Source organism: Gekko japonicus, unplaced genomic scaffold (assembly GCF_001447785.1).
Source record: "Gekko japonicus isolate JY-2015 unplaced genomic scaffold, Gekko_japonicus_V1.1 scaffold280, whole genome shotgun sequence".
Taxonomy (NCBI): domain Eukaryota; kingdom Metazoa; phylum Chordata; class Lepidosauria; order Squamata; family Gekkonidae; genus Gekko; species Gekko japonicus.
Window position 1 is genome coordinate 50,071 of NW_015173130.1, and position 12,074 is coordinate 62,144.

The window sequence follows — 12,074 nt, forward strand, 5'->3', positions numbered from 1 at the left end:
ATATATGGAGTGCAGGGGGTAGAGGTGGGGAAGGGAAACAGACTGACAATCTGTTGGGCCAGATACGGTCTGTAATCTACCAGTATTTGGGTCTCTATTAAAGTGCCATTTTAAAGATCTACCACTGAGGGTTGGCATGCAAGTGACTTGCCCTTGGTGGGAGAGGAAAAAATATTTGCTTACTGAGGGACACTCAGCAAGAGAGGCATAGGAGTAGCTTAGAGCTGGGACACCAGACTTCAAATCAGACCCTCAGAAGAACCCGGAGTGGGGCACCCCAACGTGGCACCCATGGGCACCATGGTGGCTATTGACACCTTTCCTAGCACCCATCAAGTTAAAAAAAAAAAACAACGGGTGGGGCCAGGTGGGCCTTTTGCTCAGCAGGTCTTTAATTAGACACTGGAGGTATGACTCGCTGTGCATATATTTTTTTTAAATGTTGCTTTGGCAGCAAATGCCACCACACACTCATTTCAAAAGGCACCCTGCCAGCAGGACTTCTGCCTGAAATGTTGAACTACTATTAGAGTTTGGTGTAACCTCACTCCCTCACAAATTGTGGTTGGCTCTGTTTCTTATGGCAGCCATTTTGTGGTTGGCTCCACCTCCTGTGGCAGCCATTTTGAAGTTGTGCCCATCACCCTGTGTCAGAATTCCAAAGCTGCCCACAGGCACTGGCAATAATTTTGAATCTTGGCCAGTCAGAAGATCAGTACTTTGGAGCTATGCTCAGGGCTGCTCTTAACACTAGTTCTGAACTAAAAGTACAAAATACTTTTTACTCAAAAACTCATCAGTCGTGAAGCACATGTAAACCACTCTCCCCTTTGAAATTCATTAAAGCATTGATTGGGAAATAGGTCCTTCGTGATGTGTGTTTTAAAACAAGGATTTACTTGCATCTACATCTTTACAACTGATGCAGTACACACAATTTATATAAGTCTCAGTGCCTGTGTGTAAAATATATCGGGGTCTTGTGGCACCCAAGACAAACAAGTCATTAGTCTACCACTAGCGTTTGCAGATTCCAACCCAGTCTGTCCATATGCGTCTGACAATGCAGGCTCTAGCCCACAAAAGGTTATGCTGACTTTCAAGGTGCCATGAAAAGTCTGATTTATTTTTTTCTGCGACAGACTAACACAGCTGCCCATCTATGTATAGAAAAGTAGTGTGAGGTGATGTCCTCAGTTCAGAAGCTACCCACTATATTCTTGCAGTACTCTGACCTGAGTGGTGTTCAATGGCTGTCAGTGGCATTTCCAGCCTTGATGGAACAGAAACACCCCATTCAAGGCCAAACTTTTCATCACCACCTCATTTTCATCAAATGATAAATTAAAAGTGTTTCCTCTGCACTTAAGCCATAAGTAAAGTAACTTTAACAGATGCATTGTGGGAGTCTCAAAATGTCTTTCCTGTTTGGAAAAGCAATTTTCCATACTGTATGGAAAAAAATACTAAAAAACCCCTAAATCTCCCAGACGTCCAAACTGACAGCTTAATCACACTTCCCCCCATATATATGATATACCAGACATTTGTCTTTGCCTCCAACCAACCTCCTAGAGCTGCTGATACAGCAATGCTAGGAAATCTTTTGGAGATACGGTTGCATACACAGCTACTGATGTTTCGGCCTGAAGAATACAAGATATGAAGGCTTGTGTCCATTATTTCTGTCTTCTCTGAAGCATTTTAACAACCCATGTGAACATCACATACCTCACACACACGCACTAGCCGCGATGGAGCTGGACAAACAATATACAGATGTATATTGAGCTGCATGGTTCAGTGAAGAGCTTTTACTGCACCGATCCCCAGTTGGCCCTCAACAGTGAGCAAGTGCTATTGGGTACCCTGGACTAGGCTTGCCACCTGCCCTCCCCCAGCAGATGTTTGCTTGCTAATCCACTCACTTGCCCACCAATGCTGCTTGGCATGATGGGAGACAGGGGAGGAACTGTGTCCAGATCCAGAAGTGATGGACAATGTGATGGAATACCCCCCCCCCCATATAATGGTCATTACTATAGAGATTTGGGGGATTCCTACAGTATTGCCTGGAAATGATATCACTTGCAGGTTTGCATGCACTTCCCCACTTTCTCCCACTGTGATGATCACAAGGCCTAGCATCCCAAGTATGGCTCCTGCTACCTGCTTGTATAGTAAGTTTACGGAACAACTTTGGCTGCTGCAGAGCCATGACTGATGACAAGGTGCTGAATTTTAAAATTCAGATACTTAGTATGTTCTGGTAACATGGCCGAGTATGATACTTGTTAATCTTTAAGTACCTGCAGTGCTTCCAACTGGTCGTGGCCGTGCTACTGATGGCATTTCCTCTGAGTAGATCCCTCTGCTGGAATACTGCACGTCAGGTGCCTGCTGATCTGGATGTATTAATTCAACAGGTGGAAGAAAACTCGAACCAACGTTTTGCCTGTAAGCAGAGAAACAATGCAACGAAACATCTTAATGACCAACCTGTTTCCTAAGAAAACAGCATCTGTGTATCGTGCCACCTGTCTGCTCCATGAGACCAACTCTTCTCCCACCCACTGCCCCACAGAATGGGTATCCTCCATAGTACCTTACCATGCTAAAACTGTCATATGGGTACTTTGTGTGCATTACAGTCTCTATTTCAATCAATCAGTCTTTATTGCATTAGCAAAGAAAAGCCACAGCATCAATACTGAATAAGGTGGAGATCCCACCAAAATAAAATTAAAAATGAGAAAACATAATAACTTAAAAATTAAACATTTTCCAATTAGTATTAAAATACAAACACAAAATCATCATTAAAATTGTACATCTAAAAGTAAGCGAGAAAGACCTTACAATCCAGAGACAAATAAAAAATGACAAATAACAATTGACCCAGAGTGAAGCAGTCACGGGTCAGACATACTATGGTCAGCATGCCCCATCATCTTTTTATCCATAATGGTGGCAGCAAATCTTGCCATTTGGAGAGTAATGAATTTTTCTCTGTCAGTAATATAACTAATTTCTCCTGACCTGACCTTCCTGGGAAATGGGATTTTATGGTCTGCAAAAAGGTTCAACCTCATTTCTTGTATGTTGAAATGTGACATGGGATAGATCCTCAATAGACTTTTGATCACAGGAACATTAAAACAGCCTTCCAAGACTGTGAGAGGTAAAATATCTAGGTGTGCCCTGGTAAAGGCCTTTCTGTACTTGCAATTTCTTAAACTGGTAAAGTACACTGAAAGAGTCAGGGGAGACGTTCTCAAGTTGCCTATGAGACCTACTTTGGTTTGAGCACTCTGATCTAGCAATCTTTGTTTTATGAGTAGCTTGGCTGCATGGAACCCAAGAGTCCGCCAAGTATTCTACCGGGACACCAATCTCAACACAGAACTGTGCCATGTGTTATCCTTCATCTCACCATATGCCAAGGTCAAAAGGCCAGGGGATGTACAGAAGATGATCTTCAGCCAGTAATTAATGGTTGTTTTATAAACTAGAGTTGTTACTGAAGGTAGAGATAATTCTATACTAACCACAGCTGAAGGTGTTGATGGCGAAACAGCGAAATTTAGAAATTTTGAGAGATTTCTAAAGACTGGAGATTTCCAAAGCCCCATATCAGTGCTCCATACAGAAGTTGGGGCAGTAACTTTATTTTGTAAATTTCTATAGTTGGAGGAATCAGGCAGCCTCCTCTCCTCCTATAAAATCTAAGAAGACCAAGGACGGCTTTTTAGAGAGTCTCTATTTTAGTCTTAACTATCGGGTTAGAAGAGGATGACTCTTTTAGGGCAACATACCCCTTAGCTTTTTAAGACTGTCAGAGGAAAGAGAAGTGTGCTGTACCATTACCACAGTAGCAACTGGAGTGGATTTCAGCACAGGTAAGGGCTGTCCCTCAATAATAGCTTGAATCCTTTTGAAAAGATTTTCACAGGTTCCTCCGCTCCTGCGGTAATCCTCCAGTTCCTCTAACAAGCTGCTCCTGAGGATCTCCTGTCCCTCAGGGGCAACATTTTGGCTGACATTTTAGGCCTTTACGACAGAGAAATTTTACATGGGATCCAACCCACTGTTTGCAAACTCTGAACAGTACACACTTGAACATTAAAAAAAACCCAACTGGTTAGTGGATAACAAAACATGCAGCCAGTACAGGAGCAATATCAATCACCTTGAAGAAAATAAAGAAAACATAGAGGCAGAGCTTTTAGATCAAGCAGGATCTTAACCCTCAACACAAATCTGCAAAATTAAACACAGAAGTGAATGTAAATTCTTCCAGTTCAATTGTTATGACATTCCCAGTGACCAGCATTGCTGCAGTATAGGTGACAGATTCTAAACAACGTTTACAATTATTGCTTTTGGATTTATCAGTAAACCCCAGTCATTTTAAGAGTCCCTAGAGAGAGAGAAAGAAACCAGTCAAAAGCTTGGACTCAGCCTGGTTTGCCACCATCATTGGGGCATTTCTACCAGTAGAAGGGGAGAAGAGAGACTTGTACCAATTTCCTCCTGCTGCAGACTTCACAGTACCCCTAGCAGTGGCTTGTAACCAATGAAACTGGAACTAACGGCATACAGTATTTTCATGCATTCCTCTCCCCCTGCAGAAAGGGGTGGGGGGAGAAAGAACAATTTCTCCTCTGAAACCCCCTATAGCACATATTCAGGGAAATGTTTTACTTGCTTGTGTCTTAATATTGTCGTTGTTAATTGTAAGCTGCCTCGAGCAGTACTCTGAAAAGGTGGCATAAGAATGTTGAGTAAATAAATAATAAATATACCACCATCTGAGGATTCCTTTTCTTTTCCCATAAGGTATCCTCAGGTATACCTTAGAACAGTGGTTCCCACAAGTCCCAATTTTCTTGGCATTGTGACCCACTAAAAAGAAAAAAGAAACAGCCTGCACAAATTTTAAAAACTGCAAAAACCTGGGACCCCCCCTCCTTCACCAGCTTCATGACCCACTTTAGGGTTGGCCAGCATATAGAAAAAAGCCAGGGACATGCTATATCTCATAGAATATGCAAAAGTTCACATGAAATAGATGAAAATACAAATATAACAAAAAGGTACAACAATATATAAATGCAAACAGTGAAATATGTAGCCAAATAACGAAGGCTCCGGATTCTTCTCTTCGTTTCGTGAATGTCACTTCATCAGAAGTAAGTATCCTTGACTACAAAGTAGAATACAGTATAATTTATATTCTATAACATATATCCTAAACAATGTATAAAGCTAATGTGAATTGGACCCTGAGAAACCAATGATAAAATATTATATCACAATCTTGTTGTCCTTATTTCTTTTCATGATGTAGAAAAATAAATTTTACAAATCTGTAACAATATTAAAACGTTAACGTATGGAAATAACCTCATAGAAATACAATACATCATGTTACAATAATTTATAATGATCGATAATAATTTATACACTCACCAAGCGTCTTGTACAATTTCACATAGTCATCAAAAATCTCAAAATTGCACAGAAACCTCACCTGTGACACCTGCTAATTACAAAAAGCAAGAGAAATCCATTTCATTATTTAGAACATAGGGACTAATGGTATGCAGCTTGTGTATCCAATATGCTTGGTTTCCCACTTCCTCGAGCACCAACATGATTGCAACAGCTTTACTTTTGTTGTTTTGGAAGTCTTTAATAATGACCCTTTTATCATAATGGATACTAAAAAAATGCTACTTAGATGTGAAGCATATTGGATACACAAAGCTGCATACCATTAGTCCCTATGGTCTAAATAATGAATTTGTACAAGATGCTTGGTGAGTGTATAAATTATTATAGATCATTACAAATTATTGTAACATGATGTATTGTATTTCTATGAGGTTATTTCCATACATTAATGTTTTAATATTGTTACAGATTTCTAAAATTGATTTTTCTACATCGTGAAAAGAAATAAGGACATCAAGATTGTGGTATAATATTTTATCATTGGTTTCTCAGGGTCCAATTCACATTAGCTATATACATTGTTTAGGATATATGTTATAGAATATAAATTAGGCTGTATTCTACTTTGTAGTCAAGAATACTTACTTCTGATGAAGTGACATTCACAAAATGAAGAGAAGAATCCGGAGCCTTCGTTATTTGGCTACCTGTTGCACTGTTTGCATTTATATATTGTTGTACTTTCTTGTTATATTTGTATTTTCATCTATTTCACGTAAACTTTTGCATATTCTGTGACATATAGCATTTCCCTGATTTTTTTCTATATGCTATTTTACCTTACAAGCTAGGAGGTCTCTTATTTTGCTATCCACTTTAGGGTTGGGACATGTTGCCTTAGGAGATATTAAGATAGTGTGATAACTAATAATAATTCAGTGCTAGACATAGGAATTTATTAAATAAGTGTATTTATTAAGATTTACATGAGAAAACAAACGACATTAATATATATATATATCTACACACACACATATACAATGTTGATATACAGTAACCTTTCTATTTCCATCACACCTGTATCCACAGCACACACTCAGTTAACTAAGCTTTCCAGGTCTGATTTTCTTAACACCTTTTCCTTCCCTCTTTTCCCAACTTCCTCCCTTTGCTCAACTGCTTCTGACTGACCCTAGGAGATTCTAATGGACTAACTAGTTTTCTTCACCTGTAGAATGGCTAAACTTCCACCAAGCCAGCTTCAGCTTCCCATCTTGAACAATCATAGGCAAGCCTAGCAGTAACCAACCACCTTCTTCTGAACTCAGAATCTGAACTGCATCTTTCTCATTCCTTTTTAACTTTAAACAAACAGTAAAATTCTCATGTTGTTATATCCCCTACCTATTTATTTATTTATTGGATTTATAGCCCTCCTTCCCCTGTACAACAGGGCTCAGAGTGGATAACAACAATGGTAACATAATAGCAACCAATTAAAATAAGATGGTAACAACAATTTAGAATTAAAAACAGCTCTTAACTAACAGTTAGTACAATGGCCCATAAAAAGGAAGGACAACATAGTGCCCCTTATCCGAATGAGAGTAATATTATACATATTAAATAAATAAGGAATTACAAGAGATGGGAAGGGACGGGGGAGAAAAGGGGTGAAGAGGGGGTCAGTTTTGATGGTAGCTGTCATTGTCCTCACCCCTAAGCCTGGAGGAACATCTCAGTCTTACAGGCCCTGTGGAATTGTGTCAGGTCTTCCAGGGAATGGATCTCACTCAGCAGGGAGTTCCACAAGGTCGAGGCCAGGGCTGAAAAAGCCCTGGTTCTGGCTCAGGACAGCCGAATATTTTTCGGACCGGGGATCACTAGTACATTCTCATTCATTGAGTGTAATGCTCTTTGGGAAATATACCTGTGTGGCTATTTATCCACTCAGGTCCTGCAATCCCAGGAATAATCTTTCTGGGGTTTGGAAGGTGCAGAGATAAATGAGAGAAAGTCAATGTCCCAGTAATGTTTCATCGGATACAAGTCACTGCTACTGGGGGAAACCTGATCCTCAGGGCAGTGCTGGGTACAAGAGACTGCAGCAGGCTGTAGCTAGAGTTAGGAATGTTTGATCCTTTCATTGAGCTCCACTAATGTTACTCTGGATCCAAGCCAAAATCTGAAAACATCAAATTTTGGCATTGTGGGAAACAAACAAGGAAAAATATTGACCAAATTTTCACCTTACTGTCCCTGCTATGCATGCCCCGATGCAAGTTTTAGCAATTCACGATAAACATTCTCCACCTCCCCACCAATGCTCCCTCTAAGCTGTGAAGTCATGTGAGCAAAAATCCTACTTTGTGAGCTGCTGGCATTAAAGTTGTGAGCGAGTGGTTTGGCTATGGCATGAATTAGTTTGCTCTGGAGCCATCCTTCCTGAGCTAAGGCAAAAATGTGTGAGCCGGAGGCTAAAAAACTGTGAGCTAGGACACAATAACTCAGCTTAGAGGGAACACTGCTCCCCACCAACTATATTTTTGAACAGCCCTAGAAACATGCACATTTATAACTGACTGTCTGCAATATATATATGTGCCATTTGGGAAAACATGAAATAACACAATATATATGAAGCTGCCTTATACTGACTGAGACCATTGGCCATCAAGGTAAGTAATTTGTACTCAAGATTGGCAGTGGCTCTTCAGGGTTTTAGACAGAGGTTTTTCACATCACCTACTGCCTGGTCCTATTTTAACTGGAGGTGTGAGGGACTGAACCTGGGACTTCGTACAAGTAGATAATCTATCACTGAGCCACAGCCCCTTCCCAAATAGAGTACAATACACATGAAGCTGCCTTATATACTGAATTAGACCATCAGTCCCATCAAAGTCTACTGTCTATTCAGACTGGCAGCAGCTCTCCAGGATCTCAGTTAGAGGTCTTTCATGTCACCTACTACCTGATCCTTAACTAGAGATGCCAGGGATTGAACCTGGGACCTTCTGCATGCCAAACAGATGCTCTACCAGTGAGTCGCAGCCTTCGCCTGCAGTATGAGCACATAGTTTGAACTCTGAAAATGTAAAAAAAGTTTACCATTTCCTCAAATTGTGTTACTGCTTGCACGATTTGAAAGTTTAGACGTAGAATATTAGTTTCTAAAATATGGCCTTGCACTGTTCTCAGGACAGCACCCCCCTGTTACCATACTAGAAAGAAGGTATATGAGGTATAAGGTATGCAGGCCAGCCCACCGAAAACCTTGATTAAATTATTGAGAAGAAAAGGAACAATCTGTTTTTCCAGTCACCGTTCCAAGAACTGGCTATTTAAACCACTTTGCTGTGACACTAATAATAGTTCAGTGCCATAAAGGTAAAGGTTCCCTTGCTCGAAAGCCAGTCGAATCCGACTCTAGGGTTGCGGTGCTCATCTCCGTTTCCAAGCCGAAGAGCCAGCGCTGTCCGAAGACGTTTCCGTGGTCATGTGGCCGGCATGACTAAACACCAAGGTGCACGGAACGCTGTTACCTCCCCACTGAAGTGGTACCTATTTATCTACTTGCAATTTCTTGCTTTCGAGCTGCTAGGTTGGCAGGAGCTGGAACTAGAGACGGGAGCTCACTCCGTCATGCAGCACACTCGGGTCTCGAACTGCTGAACTACCGACCTTCCACAGCCTGCAGTTCAGCGTCTTAACCACTTGAGCCACCGCAGCCATAGCAAACAGGACCCACTGTAACTCTCCCCACCCCCCAATCATTTCAAACAGCCTTGCGTACAAGCCTCATAGAAATGGGGGACAGTGAGAGCATCAAAGAGGCCTTTATTCTTTAATGACTTTATGAGATTCTTTACTGCATCTCTTTAGGGATGAGGAATTCATTTGTAACTCAAGAAAACCCAGCGCTGCCTGAACTGAAGGTAATTGCCATCTACAAAGCAAGAGAGTCTCACTCAGCTATATGAAGGCCAAAAAGCGAATACATTGTGGATTTGATGCTGGCTGTTGTTGTTCTTTACTGTTTGGCTGTCCCTTCAACTGCCTTTTTTTTTTTTGGCAGAGAAGCAGCTTATAAATACTTGAAGACCAGTCAAATAAATCACAGAGTTTCATAGCAATCCTGTTGGGGTCTATTTGTCCCCTCCCTCCTAGCTTCTGCTGCTCCATTTTTCTCTCACTCTTCCTGGCAATGTCTAATTTTATCCAAGAGGTGAAAAAGTGAAGTCATTGTGTGGTGCCTTCCCCTTTCCTGGCTCAGATCACTGGCTGTAGATAGTGGGGGGGGGGGGCAGGAGAACATCTTGCAGCATGACATCATGTCACCCACTGTGCTGAAACCAGACATTACAGAGAAGAGAAGGAAACACAGAGGACTGTTGACCCACATTTCTTATAATACTAACAGAGAGAGAAAAGTCAGAGAACTACCTTTGTAGCAGGCCTGGTGCTGTTGGAGGAGTCATCCCAAATTCCATGTATCTCTAGAAGAAGATCATGGTATTAAAACACAACAAAAACAAGTGTCCTTTTTAAGCATCTTTAGATCTACAATAGTAAGAGATTAATCTGATTTATACACAGGAATGTATGCTAAATTAAGTGAGAATTTAATTTAAGGTTTGGGGGAGAATTTTATAAATAAATATGAATTATGTTAGTCTTCTGGTTTTATATGATGAGGAGTCACTATGGTGGACCCATACATTTCACAAGAATGGGGGGATTTGCAGGACTCCTGGAATTATGCCTCTTAGTTCACAGCATCCAGATATGGGTACTTTCCCACTTATAGAATAAACCAGTGGCTATCAACCTGTCTTCTAAACAGCAGCTTCCCCTCCTCACAATATTAATCAAAGAACAATTCAGCCATAGAACACATAATGCCAAAAAATCACTGACACTCATTCGTGTAAATTGTTCACAGCCAGTTTCGTGGGCATGCTCAGGCAAGGAACTGCTGGTGAGTCCTGTTAACCATTTTAGGCAAGAGCAAGGGGGAAAGAATAAACTTAACACATAAAGCTGTCTCATGCTTTATTGTATTTATTTACTTCGTTTACACCCTGCCTTTCTCCTCAATGGGGAACTAAAGCAGCTTACATTCTTCTCCTCTCCTCCATTTTATCGTCGTGACAACCTTGGGAGGCAGGTTAGGTTGAGACTGTGTGACTGGCCCAACGTTACCCAGCAAGCTACATGGTAGACTGGGGATCTGAACCCGGGTGAACCTTGTAAGCTGCTTTGGCTCCTCATTGGGGAGAAATGTGAGGTATAAATATATCTAAATACATAAATAAAATAGAACTCCTCAGTGGATCCGCTGTTGACATCAGAACATGGCAACTACCCCCCTGTGTGGTCTCAGGAGACTGGCTGGACACTTGGGAATGGCTAGGGACAATCCTTAAAGTGTGCAGGGGGAAAGGTGGAGGGGGGACACTGGACTAGATAGATCCAGAAAGGCTTGTTTTATGGTTTTAATCCTCTTACACAGGGGCTTGATGAAGCGCAGGGGTGAGCCACTGTAAGCAGAATTGGCTTGTTTTTGTATCACCACCACATACAGTCATGTTCTCTGCATTGTGGCCACTGCATAAAAGTAGACTGTCACAATCCAGGATGGTCAAAGTGCCAAGACCTGCAAAGGACCTTGAACTCCAGCAAAGCAGCAATGAAATGTTTATGCAAGCTCAGGAAGGGTTCTGGCTTTGTTTTCTACAGAGATGTATTATAAAGATGCAGCGCAGCACTGCATGAGAATGCTATCCACCAGCAAGCCAGTCAAAAGACGTACACAGCAATGCTAATGTTCTCTGCTCCGTAAGCTAATAAAACAGGGACCTGGCTCAAGGTGGAGGCCACCTTGTTTTGTAGATTCTGGGGTGCCCAGTGAGCTTTGAATAATACTTTCCAGATATAAAACCTGTAATCAAAAGTGGCTGGGGTTGTTTTATTTTTGTCTTGCTGAGCACAGCTATACCCATTCTGCCCCCTCCACGTTGCCCAATTAACTCTGGCAGTGTCCTCAATCAGTGTTTTGACTGTAGGGTTTTTTCCTATTTATCTATTGCACTTTCATTAATGCCAGATGTAGATGAAAGACTAGGAGGCTTTAAGATGGGATGTCAAGCGGTCACTTTCCCTTCACATTACACAAATTGTACAATTATTTTTACCCCACCCTGAATCTTTGGAATACCATGGGTTACAAACATAAGCAAGCAAATGAATAAATAAAACAACTGAAAGCACAGCAAACAGCAACAGATGCTAGGCATTTCTGCAACCTTTAAAACTGCACCACTGCGGTCTTGAAATGGCTGCTTACTGTGTGTGTCGGGCCATATGGAGACCCCCACTGGCTGCCTGAGGTCTCTCTTGCTGCTCGGACAGGTGTGTTGTTTGTTGGCTGTCCCCCTGAGCCTCCAGGGTGCGTGATGGCAGCAGAACTGGTGGTTTGGCTACTGGGGGCCACCAGGGCAAAGGCATCATCCAAGAGAGAATGCATTGTCTGCCGGGCCTCTTCAATGGAGGGCTGAGGAGGGGTGTACTGAGATGGGTGCGGGGGCAGGCCTGAGTACTTCCCCAGCTCAGTC

General features: G+C 41.7%; 1 protein-coding gene across 1 annotated transcript in view; it reads right to left on the bottom strand.

Moving 5' to 3' along the window:
• The window catches only part of KIAA1549 (KIAA1549 ortholog), a 98,081-nt gene that overhangs the window by 3,772 nt on the left and 82,235 nt on the right, over window positions 1–12,074 (bottom strand). The window contains 3 exon segments of the mRNA XM_015422084.1: window positions 2,310–2,455; window positions 9,904–9,956; window positions 11,807–12,074. The exon segment at window positions 11,807–12,074 is cut by the window's right edge and continues 17 nt beyond it. Coding sequence (XP_015277570.1) covers window positions 2,310–2,455; window positions 9,904–9,956; window positions 11,807–12,074 — 467 coding nt within the window.